The 21,789-nt window shown below is 38.2% G+C and overlaps 1 protein-coding gene and 1 long non-coding RNA gene across 3 annotated transcripts in view; one reads left to right on the top strand and one right to left on the bottom strand.

The window, feature by feature from the left end:
- Nucleotides 1–10,669, bottom strand: part of LOC123287086 (uncharacterized) — a 30,178-nt gene extending 19,509 nt beyond the window's left edge. Inside the window, exon 1 of the long non-coding RNA XR_011504514.1 lies at nucleotides 10,540–10,669. This is a non-coding gene — a long non-coding RNA (uncharacterized lncRNA). The remainder of the gene's footprint in view (nucleotides 1–10,539) is intronic.
- ROCK1 (Rho associated coiled-coil containing protein kinase 1) overlaps nucleotides 9,754–21,789 on the top strand; it is a 160,202-nt gene continuing 148,166 nt past the window's right edge. The window contains exon 1 of one of the 2 annotated variants that reach the window (XM_014860419.3): nucleotides 9,754–10,749. In XM_014860419.3, coding sequence (XP_014715905.1) covers nucleotides 10,657–10,749 — 93 coding nt within the window. In that variant the 5' untranslated portion in view covers nucleotides 9,754–10,656. The remainder of the gene's footprint in view (nucleotides 10,750–21,789) is intronic. The other variant, XM_014860420.3, reaches the window with a different exon arrangement.

The raw sequence follows: 21,789 nt of genomic DNA, 5'->3' as shown, positions 1-21,789 counted from the left end.
TCAGTCCCTCTTGATGCCCAGTTATAGTTTCTGCTCTTGCTTCAATTGGCTTCAAATGGTTTCTATTTCCTGTAGCAACCTCAACAAAATCTCTAAAACTTTTGCAATACAGTTATAAATACAGATAGAAAAATCCTAAATAAACTATTAGAAAATAGAATTCATTGCATGTTAGCATGAGTGTGTGTGTGTGTGTGTGTGTGTATCTCTGGGACTACAAGTGTAACAATATTTATTTATTTATATTATTTTTATTTATTTTAAAATTTATTTATGAACTTTATTTATAGGATACATATATCAACCATTAGCTTAAGTAAAATAAAAGCTATAAAATAACCTCAACATACACCAAAGAAAGCACCTGATAAAATATGAAACGCATTCCCAAGAAAGTTTCAAAAACAGATTGGATAAGTGATTCTAGATGTGACTCTGACATAGTTTTAACTACAGCGAGAACATTACGCTATTTCAGTTCTGTTTGCAATCTGATTACTTCAGGAGAAAGTTTCAGTTTGGTGCACTAGTATCTATCTTTAACACTTCTCTAGCACTTGATAATGTCCTTTTTTTTTTAATAAGAAAGAATTGGCATTATGCTTAGAGCCTTAAGCAAGCAACAGTAAGTAAACAAAAGTTTATAACATTGTTTTATATTATTTTATTTATTTTTATGGTTACCTTCCATTTATGGGAAGTAATTCTGTCTTCCATCTCCTACAGTGATATAAGGTTTCCTTTTAAACTAAATTTACATTTAAAAAGTGACACAATTTAAGAAAAATGTTAATTAAATAAAAGCATATGTTATAGAAGATAATGAAGTTAGTATTTGATTGACATCAATATATCGGTGAATACAATGATACTGTCTTAACATGATACAGGGTGTTTATGTTAATCAAAAGTTAACATTATGCTTAAAGATGAATTATCTCTGTGGAAAACTGGCAAAGGATAAGTATGCCTGTTATCTACCTCTATTGCTCTGGCTAAGACACTGAGACCTGAAAGAGATGGGAGGAGTGATTACCAGTGAGAAAGGAACCAAATCATCATTATTTAGAAATGAGTGATATCTTATCAAATTTAAGATTTGCCCTTTAACATATTTAACCTCTCCAAAATTGAGATACATCTCAGAATCAATGATTTGTCATAGTTTGTTTCTCCCCTTTTGTTGTTATGTAAAATAATTATGTAATTTATAATTGCTGATGTCTTACTCACAATGACATACGACAGTTATCAATATATATTTAAGAATTTCAAAACACGTAAGAAAATTTTATAGACCCAATAGCAGTTCAGCAAAATGGCTGGGTAAAAGATGCTAAATACATCATAATCAACAATACTTGTTTATATCAGTAATCCTAAAATAATCAAAATAAAGATCCTATTCAGGAGAGCAATGAAAATTTTAGAATACCCGGAAATAATCTCAGTGAACAGTATGTGTGGCTTAGGTGAAAAAAATCTATAAAATTTCGTCAAGAAATATTTTTAAATTTTTGAATAAAAGTTACTGAATTTTTATTGGGAAGATGGAATATCATAAAGATTTTCTTTCCAAATTGTTATAAATTTAAAATATTTTCAGTTAAAATGGCAATAGAATGGAGAGTAGAGTGAGGAGGTACTTGAAAAGTTATTCTAAAAATCGTATGTAAGAATAACTAGTTAAAACAGCTTAGGAATTTCTTTTAAAAGAAAAGTAACAGCGGAGGACTAGCTTTTCTGGGCTATTAAAACACACCACAGGGGCTGGCTCTGTGCCCTAGTGGTTAAGTTCAGCGTGCTCCACTTCAACAGCCCGGGTTCAGTCCCTGGGTGTGGACCTATTCCACTGGTCAGCAGCCGTAGTGTGGCAGCGACCCTTACGCAAAACAGAGGAAGATTGGCACAGATGTTAGCTCAGGGTGAATCTTCCCCCACTAAACAAAACAAAACAAAAACAACAATAGAAACCACATAACTATAGTTATATTATTATGCAAGTAGAATAAATAGATCTACAAGGGAACACAATGGTTCAAGAATAAATATAATTACATATATAATTAACACATGATAATGAACGTAACAATCCATAAGGCAAGACAAGCTTATTTAACAAATGGTGTTAATAGAATTGTTTAGCAATTTGAGATTCTAACTTTCTTTGATATATCCAAATATATTTCAATTGGAAGTAAAAACAAAATATTAAAAAACCAAGCTGTAGCAGAGGAGGGGAGGAAGAAATAGAAGTATATATGACAAGGTTTTGGAAGGTGGAAGGACTTTTAAATATAAAAATAGTAAAAGAAATTCTTTAAAAAGTCACAGATTTGACAGAATTTTTAAAAAGTAAAGATTTTGGTTGTCAAAAATACATTCAAATTTAAAATAAACAAAAAATTGGTAAAAATTTTCAATTATAAAACAAAGTTTAGTATCCTTACAACAGATTTATATATATAAATATATATATATATGTTCATGCAAATCAATAAGAAAAATTCTAAGACCCAACTGATGAATAGGCACAGATCATAAATTAATTCATAGCAAAAAAAAGCAACTAGTTAACAAACATACGGCGAAATATTCAACCTCATAGTATAACCAAAGATATGCAAATTAATACAACAAAGAGCTAAGATATTAATAACAACATATCCAGTGCCAAGGAGAGAACCATAAAAAGGCACGTAAACATTAACAGTGGGAATGTAAACTTGTGTTACTATTGAAACCGGTGAACGAGTTAGCCATTAATGATTAGGGAGCTAGTAACTAAAGTGGTTTTTTTTTTATAACTATTAATTACAGCTTTTAGTTGTTTGCCCACCATTGTTAACTGTGCTGCTTAGGCAATATATTATCCAACTCCCACCAGGTTCCTATAGATTACATCTCCCTGGCACCTGGGTCACCATGGTAATGCATGTTTGAACTATTTTTCAGGAATTAGGACCCCCTGTTTGATTCAGGCGGGTTAAGACCACCAACCCATCAACTGGGCCTGCATGAGTGACCAATTGGTGAACTCCTGACGTCAGGGAGCTAAAAACTCCCTCCTTAGATCATGCCTATGCCACCATTTTGTAAACATGAGTCCTGTGAGGAGCCATGAAGCTTGACTATGCCTGCGCAGATCATCAAAATACCTCACTCCTTGCCTGCAATCATCTATGCCCACACTTCAGAACACCTTGTCCCCTTACCCCATACTATCCTTAAGTCTCCATTTTTGGGGAGGCAGAGCTGAGATGTGTTCTCCTGTCTTCTTGCTTGGCTGCCTTGCGATTAACCCTTTCTCTTTGCAAACTCATCATTTTGGTGATTGGTTTTCTGTGCAATGGGCAAAATAAACCTCGTTTGGTTACACTATTTTGAAAAACAATTTGGGAAAATATATCAAAAGTGTTTACAATACTTCGACCCACTTCTGAGAATCATTTCTAAGGAAACAATTCTAAATTAAGAAAAACTTTATGTACGAAGATGTTTATAGTAGCACTATTTATAGGATGAACAGAGTAATGGTTAAATAAACTATGGTAAATTTCTGGAATGGAATATTATGCAGGTATTAAAAGTTATGTTTAAGGTAAATATGCTTACAAGATTTTGTATAAGCTGAAAAAAGTATACAAGAATTGAATATACAGCATGTAAAAGAAACAAACTTTTGCAGGGCGTAAAAAGATTAAAAGAAAAACTCCAGAAATATCAATAGAGATTGTAATCTAGTGGTGGGAATATGGGTGATTTTTGTTCTCTGTCTTACTTTTCCATATTTTCCAAAAATTTTACAATAAGCATGTACTATTTTTATAATGAAAAGAAAAACATGAATATTGCTTTTAAAGTCCTAGTGTATGCCCTAGGGAATGAAGTAGCAATGACAAGAACACATAAACAAAACAAATGTATGAATTCAACTAGCAGAGTATTTACACTGTATGCGAATAAAAAGGGGTCAAGTGCACAAAGTGTCATGGATATGAAGAAAGAGTACATAGATCGTGTATGAGTAATATTTCTATGTTGATGGGTAGGTATGAGGAATCAGTGCCTCTCTTCCAGTTAAAGTCTAGAGATTTTAGGGAAGTTGTGATGTTTCGGGAGGTATTTAAATGATGGAAGGGAGGGAAACACGGTAAAATGTCAGAAACAGACATTTTTCTGTTTCCAGGTGTTTTGGAATGGAAGTCTTAAAGTTGGGACTGAGATAAGTGATAAAAGTTGTGAAGAATAAAAAAGGGAAGCAGATATTGGATGAAGAGCAGGTCACTGCCAAAAAAGGCAATTCACTAATGTAAAGGCCCTAAAGAGGAAGACGTAAGAACCTAAAAAGCAATGCGTCAGAAAGTACACTTAGCCTTGGGACTCAGTGGAGTGGTGCTGGGTAGGAGGGGGAAATCTGGACAGAAGGCTGTTGCAAAAAACGAGAAAGAGTATGTGACCAACTATGTGTATCTGTTCGTATCTTCTTGATCTGGGTTTCCCTCTCTTACTATGGTCACAAACCCCCTATCTCAGGGTGTTCACAAACATAACAGTCCCACCCTTGGAATAAATTGCAATATCAGTCATTTGCATGCTTGGGCATGTGAGTGTGGTAACAGATGCCCAAGATGCCCAAGCTGGCAACGGCATAAATCAAGAAGTCAGTAATTGTTTTTTTTTTTGAGGAAGATTAGCCCTGAGCTAACATCTGCTGCTAATCTTCCTCTTTTTGCTGAGGAAGACTGGCCCTGAGCTAACATTCATGCCCATCTTCCTCTACTTTACATATGGGACGCCTGCCACAGCGTGGCTTCACAAGCAGTGCACATGTCCACAACTGGGATCCGAACCGGCGAACTCCAGGCCACCGAAGCAGAATGTGCGAACTTAACTGCTGTGCCAGCAGACCAGCCCAGTAATTGTTTTATAGGAATCTGTTTCCCTCTATTTCTCCATTCTGTTTCTAGGGTCAATGCAAGTATTTTTGCAGTTGAATGGAATAGCAGCTTCTAAGAAATAAAAAACAGATGTTAAAGGAAAGCATTCCAGGGTGAGTCAGGAGAAGGCCTCTGTGCTCACAGCCTGCCTTACACTTTTCCTTGCCGTAATCTTGATAGATGCCCACACTCCCAACTCTGCCTAGGCAGACCTAGAAAAATATGTACATATTAACTACTTTAGGGTAAGAATTAATTATATAAAACCAACCTCTTAAAACAGAACTGAACCTAAATTTTCACAACTTTCTGTTTACTAAAGTTGTTCAGAATCAAGTGAAGTTGTCCTATGTTAAAAAAAAATTTAATGCCCTTTTGGAAAGTTATATTGAACATAATAAGTATAACATTTTCTTGGAAATATTAGCTAAAGTTTCTATAGGAACTTATCCACATCACATTCTTAACACATTTGTGATATGCATTTTTTTTTCCTTCTTCTCCCCAAAGCCCCCCAGTACAGAGTTGTATATTTTAGTTATGGGTCCTTCTAGTTGTGGCACACAGGATACCGCCTCAGTGTGGCTTGATGAGCAGTGCTAGGTCTGTGCCCAGGATCTGAACTGGTGAAACCCTGGGCCACTGAAGTGAAGCACGCGAACTTCACCACTCAGCCATGCGGCCAGCCCCTGTGATATGCATTCTTGAAATTACATGCAATTTGTGGCACTGAAGTATAATTGATATGCAATTTACAGTATGTACCTGAATTTTTGGTATATTTTTTAGGCAGAATAGACATGATTATACACTAACTCGAGAAAATATAAAAATACAGGCAAAAATATGTTTATATGGGAATATGATAACTTCATAATAATTTTTAAAATCTGGAAGCATTTCTTCACTTGTTTAAAAAGATCTTACATTTACTTTGCAAAAAGGTTTTGTTGAAGTAAAGACTATAAACAGCAGTTAATTTGTCATTCCTTTACAATGCTCCATGTGGACAGTTTCCCTGTATAGTAGGCAATATTAAAAAATATAAAAATTATTCCCAATATATATCTATATACATATTTAACTATGACTAATTCCTTTCCTGAAATCTAACTGTTTTGGTTACTTATTGCTGAGAAACTACCCCAAAACTTAGTGGCTCAAAGGAATAACCATTTTATTATTTGTTCATGATTCTGCTGTGTGGGCCGTGCTTGGAGGGATTAGCTTGTCTGTTCCATGTGGTATCATCTGGGGCATTTCAAATGGCTAGGGGCTGCTTGAGTGGCTCAGCCTGGCGGCCTGGGTCCTAAGTCTGGTGGCTCCATTCTCAAGGTTTGCTGAATTCCTCAGTTGTTCTCCATGTGATGTCTTCCTGCCATTAGCTAGCTTGGGTTTCCTCACACCATGGTGATCTCAGTTTAGTTGGACTTCCCAGAGCACTAAACTGTTAGTTGCCAGGCAAACTCTCCAAGTTTAGGCCTCATCCTGGCGCAGAGCCATTTTGCTGCATTCTCTTGGTTAGAGCAGGTCAAGGCCCCAGCCTAGATTCAGTGTGGGAGGCACTCCATCAGGGCATGAATACTGGGAGACATGGTTCACTGGGGGCCATCTTTGGAGGCTAGCTACCACATCACTGTTTATGAAAGAAATTCCATAAACATTAAACTGAGTCTATTTCCAACCAAATAACCAAAAGGAATGCTAACTTAATTGCCTTTCACTATACACAAGTCTACACCCAAATCTTTCTGATTTTTCCATGATCTCTCCCAAATATGCCTCATTCAAATTCTTTCAGCACTGCAGTCTCTTCATTAGGTCCTAGCATGGGTCTCATCTTAATTAAATGTTTCCAGATGTTTGAATTTAAAAAACCAGAAAAATTGGGGCCGTCCCCCTGGCCCAGTGGTTAAGTTCACACGCTCCGCTTTGGCGGCCTGGGGTTTGCTGGTTCAGATCCTGGGTGCAGACTTATGTACCACTCATCAAGCCATGCTGAGGGCATCATCCCACATAGAAGAACTAGAGTGACCTACAACTAGGATACACAACTATGTACTGTGGCTTTGGGGAGAAAAGGGAAAAAAAAGGAAGATTGGCAATAGATGTTAGCTCAGGGCCAATCTTCCTCACCAAAAAAAAAAAAAAGAAGAAGAAGAAGAAGACCTAAAAAAAACCCAGAAAAATTAAGATATAACTAACCAAACTATATATTTGCATAGAGCTTCCAACTTTGTAACTTTTTACTTTCCAAGTAATAACACTAAAACCTGTACCATTTACTATTCCTCTTGTTTCTTGAAGGAAAGTATATTTAATCTTTTAAAAAAGTAGTAAAGAGAATTTCAGACTGAAGGACAGTCTTAAATTAGACCTGCTTACTTTATGAAAACATATAGTAAGGTTTTTATCTTTCTCATTTTGCTCTAGGTCAGGAAAACTCCACGAAGAACTGCCACTGGTTCTTGGACCCAGTGTTTGGGAACCTATAGCCAAGCCACTGTTATTGAATATTGTCAAGGTCTTTTTATTTTGAACCTTGCTAAAATCATTTCACATCTTTCCCTAGGGACTGTAATCATACTGATCACATTGCAAATTTTATAATTCCCTCTTTTACATAGAATCATTTAAATCTGTGCTAATGTAAATAATACAATCGTAAAGTACTTGTTATTGTATTAGCATCGGATAGCGTTAGCATACTCAGCAGTTAAAAGTGGGGACTCTGGAGTCAGACTGCCTCTGTTCCAATCTGGATCTGTCATGACCTTGAGCAAATAAAGTATCTTTCTGTACCTCAGTTTCCCTATCTATTATGTAGGTATAATCATAGCAGAGTTCTTTTGAAGTTTTAATGAGATACTAATTATAAAGTGCATAGAATATTTCTTTAGCATACAGTAAGCACCAAGTATGTATAATTAATATTATATTGTTATACTTATACATGATATCAATATTTTGCAATTTCACTTAGGATCTTAATATATACTTTAAAGGGTGATCTCAAATATCCACAATGCTTTTGAAGAGATTAGTCACAATTAGATAACAGAATTTTAAAGTTGGAAAGGAAATTTAATGTCATAGGATTCTATCCTATTAGAAGTGAGGAATCTTTTATTTTTTTAAAAAAGACATCAATGCAGAGTCCACCTAGCTTATGGTAAAAGACAACTAGTAGGGGGTTACAATCATCAGATTAGCCTTGTAGATAAGTAAAATATATAGGCCCCACTTATATTTCTAGTAGATTTGCCAGATTGGTTTTCAGTCCCACTTACATTTATCAGTGCCACTCGTATTATCTTAGCTACCTGCACTTTTTCATGTGTCCAAATGGAAAGCAACATAATGCTCACAGTTCTCTGAGAAACAACAAAATTCCTAAGAATACCTAAAAATGGTAATAAAAATGGACAAGCATGGTTTACGAAATTTATTTTAAGGCAACTGCCAGATTTATTTTAAGCCCTTTGCTTAAAAATAAATTCAATTCACATGACTGGCTTAAAATACTGGCGCCAAGAAAAGTCACTGTAAAAGCATTTAATGAAATACCTGAATTTCGACTAGTTGTCATCTTTGATATGATTTTTGTGAAGACTTACTTCCTATCTTGATTTGTTCAGTGAATTTTATCTCTAAATATTGTCTAATAAAATGAAAACAGAATAGACATTTTTCAAACAATGTAACATTTTCCTAAACTCCGACTGGCAACGGAAAGTTGGTGGACGGTTCAGATACTCTACAATGCTTTTTATGTAGAAAGACAATTGGTTTGGTTCACCTGTAGCAGTTTCCAGTGTGCGGGAAGACACTCAAGTTTTCTATTTCTACCGATGCTTAATTTGACGTATGAGCAAAACTGAAGATTGATTAGAAATGAATTAAGGTAGACTTCCTGCTGAAAGCAGCGAAGAACATTACTCTATCAGCAGATTGAGCAGCAAGCCGTTCACTCTCTATCACACCACAGTCAAGGAAGCAACTGAATTAGGAGGAGATGCCCATTATTTTCACGTTCTACATTAGTTCTGGTAAAATTAGTTCTAAGTTTCAATGAACGATTTGAAATTGAAACGGCAGGATTATTCATCAAGAAGAGAACTACAGTGGGAATATTAATGGTGTGGGAGAACTAGTATGAATAACTTAAAAATATTGATTTTTTTTTCCCTGTGAGGTTCCTTTCTTTTCTTTTTTTTTTTTTAAACTAAATTGAGCTTGACTTCTATTGACGATATCTTCCGGAGTCAGTATTTTAATGCTCCCCTGACACACACGCTCGGTTTAGGAGGGCTGAGTACTGCATTACTTCCTAATTTTCCCATGGAATCGTAGACGGGCTAAACGTTGGGGGGTTCACGGATGGCCACCGATGAAGTACTACTGAAATCCAAACCCCGCTGATGCTAAAATGCTGGTGCCTGCCGGCGAAAAGGCATCTTGCCTAAACAAGAACCTATCTCCGACACAACAACAACAAGCACCCTCTTTTTCGTTCGAGTTCTCTGGCCGGCTGCAGCCCACAAGAAGCGGATAGGGCGAGCGCTCCAGCGCCGGCCGGACCCTCCCGGCAGCTCTGCGTGGCTGCTCAGAGCCGGCCGGGGCGAGCGCCGGGCCACCCGCCGCGCACCGCCGGTTCCTCTCCGCTGCCGGCCTTCGCTGCCGGCCTTCTCCGCCCGCCCGCGGGGCCCCGGCGCGCCACGCCTTCCGCCCCGCCCGGCCCGGCCCTGCGGAGGCGCCGGCGTGCGCGCTCTCGGCGCCGGGCCGGTTCCCCTTCCGAACGTCCGCGCCCCGCATGCGCAGTCCGCGCCGGCGGTCTCCGTTTGTTTGAACAGGAAGGCGGACATATTAGTCCCTCAAGGCCCCCCTCGCCCCACCCCCCCAGGCATTTGCCGTCGCGACTCGCCCTTTCCCCAGCCGGGGCCGCAGCGTCTCCCAGGAGCTCCCCCGTCAGCAGCTGCCGGGACCGGACTCGCGTCCTCCTCCCCGCCCGCTCTCCAGCCTTTCCTCTCCTCAGTCTGCAGCGGGCACAGACCTCGCCCTGCCCCGCCGGACACCGCGACAGCAGCCCCAGCAGCCACGGGACAAAATGGGAGAGTGAGGCTATTCCGCGGGGACCAGTTCTCGGCCGAGAAGGATCGGGGCGTCGGGCCGGGCCGAGTGGCGCCGGGATGCGCGGCTAGCCAGCCTACAGCGCCTCAGAGCGGAGCGGGCCGGCCCGTGGCCCAGGCGGCGGCGGCGGCAGCTGGCACGGCTCCGCGCCCGCCCTTCGCTTTCGCCTTTCCTCTTCTCCCTCCCCTGCTGCCCGGAGGAGTCTCCACCCTGCTTGTCTTTCTCTCCCCCTCCTGCCCCTCTCGGGACGGGGAACCCTCCGTGGGCGAGGCGGCTGGGGCCCGCTAGGCTGAAGCACCTCGCCGGAGCGACGAGGCTGGTGGCGACGGCGCTGTGGGCTGTCGTGAGGGGCTGCCGGGTGGGATGCGACTTTGGGCGTCCGAGCGACTGTGGGTCGCTGTTGCCCCCGGCCCGGGGTCCGGAGAGCGGAGATCCCCTCAGTGAGGGGGAGGGGGGGGACCGGGCGCACCTGGTGACCCTGAGGTTCCGGCTCCTCTGCCCCGCGGCGGAGAACCCACCGCCGGAGGAAGTTGGTTGAAACTGCTTTCCGCTGCTGGTACGAGGGTATTGTCACAGTAGCAGCAACATGTCGACTGGGGACAGTTTTGAGACTCGGTTTGAAAAAATAGACAACCTGCTGCGGGATCCCAAATCGGAAGTGAATTCGGATTGTTTGCTGGTGAGTAGCACTGTTCTCTTCTGCTTGTCTGAAGTTCTGTATGTTTTTGCCTTCCTGTTGCTTTCAGTCTAGTTATCTGCAAAAGAAAGTTTCAGGTGTGCATGATCTTGGACGGTGTTTTTCCCGAAGAATCTGGGAGGACCACTGAAATCTCATGCCGTGGCCGTCTTTATCATTGGACTGGCTCTGTCCTCGCTACTCTCTGAGCTCTTAGCGCTGACTCAGTTCATCATTACACAAAAGATACTTATAAACGTCTGTTGCAGGCTGCATGTAAAAACGTACCGCGTCCAAGGTATTACTACGTATATAGTTTGTTGAATGGAGATCTTAGTGATATTAATCTTTCTGATCGGTTTGACAGTAATATTGGAAAGATTAATTACTTCCCATTTACAGCGATTTAGCTCCTAAGGGTTTAGTTTTTAAACTTGGAAGTGACAATGAAGGATCAGTATTGAAGAAGTGGCTTTTGAGCCAAAATGTCATAGGTAACTGGAGTCTGAAATAGGTAACTTTTGCTGGACTAATAAGTGTAAAAACCCGAGATAACTGATGATGGGTCATCACAATATTAATGCCTATTACAATATTGTTGATGACAAAAGTACTGCACAGATATTTTATCTCAACTGCCCTTTTTTGGTTGTAGTGTGCTTTGCTTTGTCACCTTTAAAACATTCTAAATAAGTTTTTATGATATGAAAGGCCAAAATCCTATTTTAAAAAATCTTTCAGTGATGGATAGCATAGACAGTTATCTGTAAATAATTGGAGTTCTTAAATTTTGTCAATTTCCCCTAATAATAATAACAATTGCAAACTCTGTTTGTGAGAGCTTCTCTTTTTACTTTGCTGAACAACTAAAAATTATATAATAATTCTATTTTAGTCCAAACAAAACCACGTGATCTCTAAAGTTGCAGGGAGTATGTATATAGATAGTAATTTATAGCCTCCTTAGAGAATTAATGTTTGATGTACACAGTATTTGGGATTAAGATTAAGTGAACAAAATAATGCCATTCAGAGAAATAATTTATTTAAAAATCTCATCTTGAGTAAGGAAAGTCATGTAGATTGTTTAAAATTAGCATGAATTTCAGTGACTCTAAATACTGTGTATGGTTTTAAATGTGTATAGTTTTACAAGAAAGTTTCTCCCCAAAGCTTTCAAAATTACTGCAGACATCCTTGACTAGGAAATTTGAGCCTTGTGAGTTGTATCTTTGAAATGTCTCGCTGACGTTATGGATGCTCTTCATGTTGGGAAACAGAAAGGAAGGTTGATGTTTAATACAATTTAAAACATTATATTGAATGAGCAAAGTGGAAGGAATTAGAACACATCTTTCTAGTGAGGATTTCTGTAACTTTTAAGAAGTCTAATTTTAATATTTATTCAATTATCATATATCTTTGTTTTACTTTGCTTTTTTGGTCTCCTTATTCCATGAAGCAGCATTACAAGGAGGATGTAGGTAGCTTTTTTTTAGTTGTCTTCTAGCCTCTTGCCATAACTTCGTTTGGTGGGAACCTCACAGATTTATTGAAATGTGGAGGATACAAGCAAGTGTAAGTCATGTACTCTTTCCTTGAAAGTCCGGTCTATTTAGGAAAACAAGACCTAATCTCACATACATACTCAGAAACAAAGCAAAAGACTTCACAGGTTGAGAAAATATGTGATAAATTAAAAATAATTGGTATAGGTAATATATACTCTTGGATATTGAAAGAAAGAAATCACTGTCAGTTGAGAGAGCTGGAGTATGCTTTATGATGGATGGATAGGATTTAAATAGAAGGTATTCAGAGGAGGAGTGGAGGATAACATGAATAGAGGGTGGAGACATGACTGGCTGTGACATGTTTAGGGAAACAGAAGATAGAGTTGGAAAGATAGAGGGTTACAGCGTGGAAGATTTGATTGCTAGGCTAAGGAGTTTAGATTTTCTTTAGAGTATTGTGGCTATTAAATATTTACGAAGAAGATGATTCTGGTACTGGTGTGCAGAATGGGTTGTGAGGAAAGAGACTGGAGATGGGTGAGATGGGGGAGTTTAAAAAAAATTTTTGTGACAGTCCAGAAATGATTGAATCCCAAAATTGGGGCATTAGAATGGGGAAGGAAGAACTGATGGAACTTGATTGGCAGGATTGGGGAAGACAAGGGGGAATCAAAGAGAGAGAAAATAGTTAGATGATCTAAAAATTTTGAGCCTGGGTTATAGGGAGACTGATGAAAACAGCAAAGTTGGGTTTGGAAAGTCGCTTGTGAAGAATAGGCAACAGATAAATTCAATTTTAGATTTGTTGTGTTTGAGGGGATGGTGGGACAACCACAAAGAAATGACCTGTAGACAGTCGCAGATATGAAACTTGAGCTCATAGTTAAAGATAACAGTTTGGAAATCATTTGCAGAGAGTTGCAAGTTGAAACTGATAGAATGATAAAAGGGTAAAAGATGAAAGTTGAACAAAGAGGAAGTGTCAAGAAAGGCAAATCAAGGCCTTTCAGAGTTAGGACAGCGAGGTATCTTGGAGCCCAAGACTTCTAAAAGAACATTTTGAAAAAGAAAATAGTCAACCGATTTTTTCCCTCTTGTAATCTTATAAACTTGGCCCTTTTTTCTGTTTAGTTCCATAATTGTTTACTGATATTTGTTGAAATTTTATTACTATACTAATCTGAAGTTGGTAAAAATTGAATTTTTCTTTGGAGACAAAATCTTTTTTCCAGTTTCGTAGTGTTTAGCAGGAATTTTCTTTGCATGATATTTTATGTTTGCTATTAAGTATTCATTCCATTCATTCTTCCCTTCAGAATGACCTATCAGGTAATTTCACCTTTTTCAGTGAGTCTGTTCTTACTCTTCCCTGTCTTGATTTTGGACATCTCTCATATTGTAGGGACAATACTTCTTTTAAATTGATTGCCTTTCTCTACTGTTTTGGCCGTTGTTGATTTATTTAACTGATGCTTATTGAGTGCATCTTATCTGTCATGTGCAGCACTCAACTTCTAGGGGTTGTTTTGTAATCCCCAAAAATAAAGTTGTCAAGTTATGTTTATTCGCAACTTCCTTGACTAGATCCACTCTTCAGAAATGAAAGTTCCCAAACCTTTTGGTTTCAGAAGAGTTGGCTGGCAAATGTCTTTTAAACCACCTTACCCACAAAACAGCTTTTTCTTTTTGAGATACTAATGATGAGTATTAGTAGTTATAAAATAATGTAGCTGGACAAAGCCCTGATAAGTGGCTATCACACCTTTTCTTGAACACATATAATTTAAGAACTGCATAAGTCCATTTTTCATATTGCAAATAAAATGCTAAAATAGTCTGCAGATACTAAGATAAGATAGTATTATGGTAACTATTTACTTGTTTTCTAGATCATCCAAATTACTCAACCTTGGTTTTCTGTAAGTCAGATTCTTTCCAGTGTCCTAATGGTTTTCTTATTGTCCATGTTATGGTTTAAAATGATTATTAAGAGCTGTTTTCCTTTTCCCAGCTTTTTTTTTTTTAACCTTAGCATCATTTGCTCTAGGGTTTGTTAATTTCTCGATAGTTTTGAGTCCTTCTGAAAACAGTAAATTAAAAAGAAAGAACAAAGGTGGGTGAGAGGGAAGATTAGGTATATATTTGTCTTGAAGTTTGACATGCATTTCTTGAAAATGCAGTTATCTTGCCTGTAGCATGATTAGCACACTGCTTCAGGATGCCAGTTAAGAGCATGACTTTTTTCTGGTTTTTTGTAGCTGGTGGAAGTGTAGCAAAGGGTGGGTAGAATGGAGAGAAGGGAACCAGCAGTAGTTCAACAGTGCACACTGTGTTCTAATACTGCTGTCCCCTTTGTACATATTTGTTACTACCATTTTTTATTAGTCAGTTTTTCAGAATGTAGAAGGCAAATGTAAATGAAGCTGTTTGTTTTGTTAGTTTTTCTTCCTTTAAATTCTTTTTTCCTTGGCTTCCTTGCCCCAGCACTTTCCCATCTTTTCCTTGTGAACTTCTTTTTCTCTCAGCCTTAATGTTGGCCTGTAATACTTATCTTTCTCTTCACTCTCTTGGAGAATTCATCCATTCTTATAGCTTCAACTATTGTCATCTCTATGTCTATGATATCCAAATCTTTATTTTTCAGTCTTTTTTCCTGGTTTTAAATCCTAAATATCTGCCTGCCTGCTAGACATCTCTATTTGGATGTCATCTTATCACTCAAATTCCTCATATTCCAAAATAAGCTTTCTCCTGTTTTGTCCTGATTTCTTCTGTTTTACTTATCTATTTTGTCATTTACACAGCTACTGTCCCTGTCACTCAACTGGAATTTTTGTTGTGAACATTAACTTTGACAATCCTCTGCCACACATTGGATTATTTCAGCAGATTCTGGCTAGCATTCCAGAGATTTTGCTGTATAAGCCCTCTGTGTATCTTGCCAGTTGAATTGATCACACTTGGGGTTATATTACTGTTGATGGAATGAAAAGACCTGAGGTCATTAAATCTTGGGCCTTGAAGCTATGTGCCTGCCAGTGTTGTTAATTTATGAGTTAATGGGTATTACCAGTATTAATTCTGTATCTGGTTAGTTTGGACCAGACTGTTTTGATGTTAATATGTTGCAAGAATTTTTTAAAAAAACAAATTACTCCATTGATTCATTCATTTAGTAAATCTTTATGTAGGGTCGAAACTTGGACTCAGACATAGTCTCTGCCATGTATTTACTAGATGATTTTAGGTGAGTTATTTTAACCTCTTAAAGCTTGTTTCATCTTCAGGAAAGTGGGGGGGATAATAGTACTAGGTTGTCATAAGGATTAAATAATATAGACAAAGCAGTTATCACAGCATATGGCATTTAGTAAGCATTTGTTAATTGGTAACTTATTTTTGTCATTTATAATATTCCTGTTATATGTGAGTCACTGTGCTTAGGTTGGAAGTTGATACTTATCGTCTTCTCTAAGTACACTGTAATTTATCTGGTACCTCAGGCCATGCCCGTAAATTCATAATCCAGCTGTACTTTATTGAAGTGTCCAAGCCAATTGTAACTGAAAATGAAGACGTTTAGAATGGATTCAGTAGAATGGGGAGGGGCTTTGGGAGACTGTTTATTCGTTTAGTCATGATTTATAACATACCTACTTTGTGCCAAGGGTTTAGATTGATAAGAAAGGCAGTTGGAAGCTGGTTTGCAGAGATTTTAGTTGTTATCTTGCTTTCTTCCTGTGTGTATCTTTTATACTTTCAGTCTGTGTTCTGTAAATAGGCCCTCTTGCACTACAAGTACCCTGTGGGTGTATAGAGAGGTGGCTCAGAGTAACAGCTGAGACATGAATTGGGCCATTCATTAATCTCTTGAGTCAGAAATGTTTTTAATCCAGAAGAAGGAACCACATATAAAATTTTGTAATGAACAAAGAGTAAATTCTCAGTTTTAGATTAGATTTTGCATAACTGTACACTTTAGTTTTATTTCATGATTATAAGTTTTGATATTGTGTGTATATGATAAAAACTAGCGATTCCATTATATATGTAGAAAAGCCCACATATCAGGAAATATTGCATATGGCATTCTGTTGCTGGAAATAGTCCAGTACCTCTACTTCCTCATTCTCATCTCACTAAAAAAGAGGTACATTCATTTAGTTTAAGTCTAGAGCATAGCTGATGGATACCACACATGTGTATGTTCAAAAGGATGAACAGATAGTACTGCATTTCACAGTGGAAAATATTGATTTTTTAAAATATGCTATTAGCATGGTTGTAGTGAGAAGAACACTGGACTGGAAATTCAGAGCATTGGCGTATCCTTGTTTTGCTATTAACTGTGTATAACTAATAAATCTTTTTATTTATCTGGACTTCAGGTGCCCCATTTGCAGAATGAAGAGTTGGTGATGTCAACTGTATCTCTAAAAATTCTCTGGGTCTTTGTTTGTTATACTTCCATATAAACCTAAAAAGTTGTGTCATTGATTTATTACTTGAGAAATAAAATTAAAAAGTTGAATGGTTTTGGAGAGAAATATAAGAAAAGGAACTATCTTTAATAAGTGCTGTTTTTGAAACTCATTCTATATGGCCTTGAAGGTCATCCTAAGCTGATTTTTAATTCTTATATTTGGCACTTATTCTTTTTTGCATTCATAATTGTAGGGGTTTGTATTTTTTGAACAGAGAAAGTAGTAATTGAATTACTAATTTGTATATCCATTAAAATGTATATACGTAGTTTACTTCTCTAATATACCTGCCCTTCTTGTTTGGGATTGCAAAATATGAGTACATTTTCATTATAGTTTCTAAACAGTTTTCATTATAGTTTCTAAACAATTAGTAGGAAGTTAGATGCTCACATTAATGTCCAAAGTTTGGTGTCTCAGAGAGGTGAGAGGTTGTCTCATACCTGTGTTGTATTTTAAAAGGTAAGCTAACCAGTGTCCCCTCTTTATTCCTAAGTTTATTTATTTTTACTATTTTATTTTAATTTTAGTATTATTCCCATACTTTACCTATATAATCTTTATTCTGTACTTCCTATACTGACTTCTGGCACAAAATTGAAATTTTATCTCAGATTGATCCCTGGAACTAATTTTGAAATAGTTGACCACAGTTAACTTTTCTTTTTGCTGTTATTCATTTTTTCATTCAGCAAATGTTTATTTGGTGTGTACTGTGTGCTAGGCACTCTGATTGGCAGTGAGGACACCATGGTAAGTAAAAACAAACATAGCCTGCTTTCATGGAATTTATAGTCTCAGGAAAAGGATAAATTATGAGCCGATAGGAGTGGGGTAGGCTTGAAGGGGAGGTCAGAGATAGGATCATGCCTTTCCTCTAAGGTTTGGGATATATTTAAAGACTTGTGGTAAAGTAGTCTAAGTGTATAATTTTCACATATGAGTCTGTAGATTGTCTGTATCAGGTTCACTTGAAGACTTGTTAAAAATGGAATCTGGGCCTATGCCCAGACAAATAAAATCAGAATTCTTGTGGATGAGTCCTAGGATTCTGCATGAAATGTGGATTCTTAGACCCACTCAAGTTTGAAAACTATGGTTATAGTGAAAAGAACATGGATTTTTGTTTTGTTTGGTAATTTTATAAATGAAAAATTTTGAACATACACAGAAGTAGGGAAAATAGTATAGTGAACTCCCATTACCCAGATTCTACAATTTTCAAAATTTTGTCACACTGGCTTCATCATTGACCCTTTTCTTGCCAAAATGTTTTATTCTAAATATTGTCATTTCACCCTTACATACTTCAGTGAGCATCTCTAAAAAAAACAAAGAACATTTTCTTGCAGTATCACAATGGCCATTATCATTAACAAAATTAAAAGCCCCCTTGTATCATTAATTCTTAGTTTATATTCACATTTCTCTGGTTGTCTAAAACAGTGTCTTTTTTACAGTTGCTTAATTAGAATCTGGATCCAAACAAAGTTCACGTGTTACTTTTGTTTGTTAGGTCTTTTGAGTCTCTTTTTAATGTAGAACCGTCTTTTCCCTTATCTTTTGTACCCCCCATCCCCACCCCACCTCATTGTCTTGTTGAAAAAACTAGGTCATTGGTATTGTAGAATGTTTCACATTCTGGGTTTTTCTTTTTGTTTCCTTGTGATGTCATTTACCTTTCTCCTGTATCTTCCATATTTCCAGTAATTAGTTTGATATAAAGCTTGGTTTAATTATTTCAAGTTTTTTTTTTTTTTGAGGAAGATTAGCCCTGAGCCAACATCTGCAGCTAATTCTCCTCTTTTTGCTGAGGAAGACTGGCCCTGAGCCAACATCCATGCCCATCTTCCTCTATTTTACATGCAGAACGCCTGCCACAGAATGACTTGACAAGTGGTGTGTGGGTCGGCACCTGGGAACTGAACCAGCGATTCCCCAGGCCACCGAAGCGGAACACGCCAACTTAACTGCTCTGCCACCAGGACAGCCCCTAATTATTTCAAGTTTTTAGTCAACAGTATTTCATAGATTGTGTTTTCTTTTGCATCACATCAGGAGGCACATAACGTCTGGCTGGCCCACCCTTAGTGATGCTAAGGTTGACTAGTGTGTTCATGTGATGACAACCTGTTAATAACTTCCTTTGTAAAATCACTCATCATCCTTTCATCTGATTTCATCTATCCATTTATGATCTTTAGCTGAATCAGTTATTTTATTAAGGATAGCAAAATAATGATTTTCTAAATCTGTCATTCCTTTCACATTTATTAACTGTAATTCCTTTTTTTTTTTGAGGAAGATTAGCCCTGAGCTAACATCTGCTGCCAATCCTCCTCTTTTTGCTGAGGAAGACTGGCCCTGAGCTCACCTCTCTGCCCATCTTCCTCTACTTTATATGTGGGACACCTACCACAGCATGGCTTGCCAAGCGGTCCCATGTCTGCACCTGGCATGGGAACTGGCAAACCCCAGGCCGCTGAAGGGGAACGTGTGAACTTAACCACTGCACCACTGGGCCAGCCCCTATTAACTGTAATTCTTGAGTTGAGAACTTAAGAATTTAAGAACATTCACTCATAATCTGTAGGGCTGTTTGCTTACTGTGAAATACAGTTCATAAAATACAGGATGAATGCTTCAGTGTTTCTCTTTAATAGCCACTTTTCAGAGTAAAGTATTTTGGAACCTTAGTGTGGTAGACATGGCACAAACAGGGTATTTGAAGGAAGTTTCAGAAAGGGACTGTTTCCAAAGGTATAGAAAATATTAAGGAAATCACTAGGCATAGTGCAGTACCCTGGGGCTAGTAACAGTAGGAAAGAGAGCTGCTATCACCTCTAGGCCTGAAGGGACACGGAAAGAGCAATTGGGGAGGGTAGCTCTATGGAGAGGGCTGTCTGACAGGGGCTGTGGTTTTAATTAGAGAAAAGCATGTTGATCTGGCAGTAAGGGAATCGGGAATATACCCCCTCCCCTTTATTGGTCACCCACCCTACTGTCTCCTATTGTGGTCTCCCATTGCCTGAAAAGCTAGTATGCAAAAGAACTCATTGATCCAGTCCATGTGGATCAGCAAGCAAGATATACCCAGCATTTATTTATGTAGTTCTCTGTTTTTGTTTTGTTTTTTATTTTTGGCATCATTATGGAAACCATTTTAAAAATATATTTTATGTATTTCTTTTTTTTTTATTTTTTTAATTTTTTTTAATTTTTTTTGTTAAATTTTATTTTTCCTTTTTCTCCCCAAAGCGCCCCGGTACATAGTTGTATATTCTTCGTTGTGGGTCCTTCCAGTTGTGGCACGTGGGACGCTGCCCCAGCGTGGCCCGATGAGCAGTGCCATGTCCGCGCCCAGGACTCGAACCAACGAAACACTGGGCCGCCTGCAGCGGAGTGCGCAAACCCAACCACTCGGCCACGGGGCCAGCCCCTATTTTATGTATTTCAGTCAATTTTTGTCATCTTTGCTGACTTTGACTGGTTTAGGAAGCTCTTTTAAAGATTTTATTTTTCCTTTTTCTCCCAAAGCCCCCCGGTACATAGTTGTGTATTTTTCAGTTGTGGGTCCTTCCAGTTGCGGCATGTGGGATGCCACCTCAGCGTGGCTTGATGAACAGTGCCATGTCCGTGCCCAGGATTTGAACAGGTGAAACACTGGACCACCAAAGTGGAGCTCGTGAACTTAACCACTCGGCCACAGGGCCAGCCCCTGAGGAACCTCTTTACATTGGCTCCCATTTTATTTGTATATGACCCTAATAGTCTTTGATAGAGCTTCTTGTTTTTTGGTGTAATAAGATGGCTAGGGTCATATTGTACATTCCTTACCCCAGACTTGGAAATCAGCCATTGTTTTCCTTTTAGTGAGGAATGATGTTCTGAGACCACAGTCTGCTACTGGGTTGAGTTTGCTTCTTGTCCTTGTTTAATGAATAGAGCTATGAAATTTTATTTTTGAAAAGAAGAATAAATAGTTTATACTGATAATTCCAGTTTCTGTTTATTATCTCTTCGAGTTTGTATTTTTTTCTTTTACATGAAAAAATCTTAGTTCTAACAACACTAACAGAATTGCACATTTGATTTCCAAGAATGTGGGTATGATATAGTAAAAGAAAAACTGAACAGGATCAGGAAAGGGTCTGAAGCACTGAATCTACTCTCTAATTGACTCTAAATTGTAAATTGAAAAATTGTGTGGCCTTGGACAGATCATATCCACCTCTGAACTTGCTTTTCTTTAGGAGTATAGTACAAAATTCACTAATTGAAACCATCTTCAAATTAATTTGTCTTTAGATGAGTTTATTTAAATTCCCAACCTTATCAGGAAATTCTGTTTTAGATATACATCTTCTATTTGTTCTCTCATTGATTGCTTAAATTTTACTGCTTCTTTGATAGGAGGACAAAGAAAATATTTCTTTGATTTTTATCATCCACCTTAAAAGTGTTTACTCATCTCATCCTCGTTGTAGTTCCTCTGCTTATTTCTAGTAATCTCTGGTCATGGAGGCAGTTTAGCGAAGTGGTTAGGAGCGTGGGCTCTGAAGTCAGACTGATTTTTTTTTTTTTTTAAAGATTTTATTTTTTCCTTTTTCTCTCCAAAGCCCCCCGGTACATAGTTGTATATTCTTCGTTGTGGGTCCTTCTAGTTGTGGGATGTGGGACGCTGCCTCAGCGTGGTTTGATGAGCAGTGCCATGTCCGTGCCCAGGATTCGAACCAACGAAACACTGGGCCGCCTGCAGCGGAGCGCGCGAACTTAACCACTCAGCCACAGGGCCAGCCCCTGAAGTCAGACTGATTTTGAATCCCACCCGGGTTAGCCATTTATTAGCTTTGTGATGTTGGACAAAGTTCTTAACTTTTTTAGGACGGAAACACATCATCCTCAAATAAGATTAATCATAGACTCTTAATAGGGCTGTTAGGAATATTAAATGTGATAACACATGTAGCATGCTTTGCATAGTTTCCAGCATTTAGTAAATGTTAGCTACCATTATTATCATCATTGTCATCATTATGTATCTT

The sequence above is a fragment of the Equus asinus genome, chromosome 7, assembly GCF_041296235.1.
Source record: "Equus asinus isolate D_3611 breed Donkey chromosome 7, EquAss-T2T_v2, whole genome shotgun sequence".
Taxonomy (NCBI): domain Eukaryota; kingdom Metazoa; phylum Chordata; class Mammalia; order Perissodactyla; family Equidae; genus Equus; species Equus asinus.
Note: the sequence above shows the minus strand (reverse complement) of the source record. Positions and strands in the feature narration are given on the sequence as shown.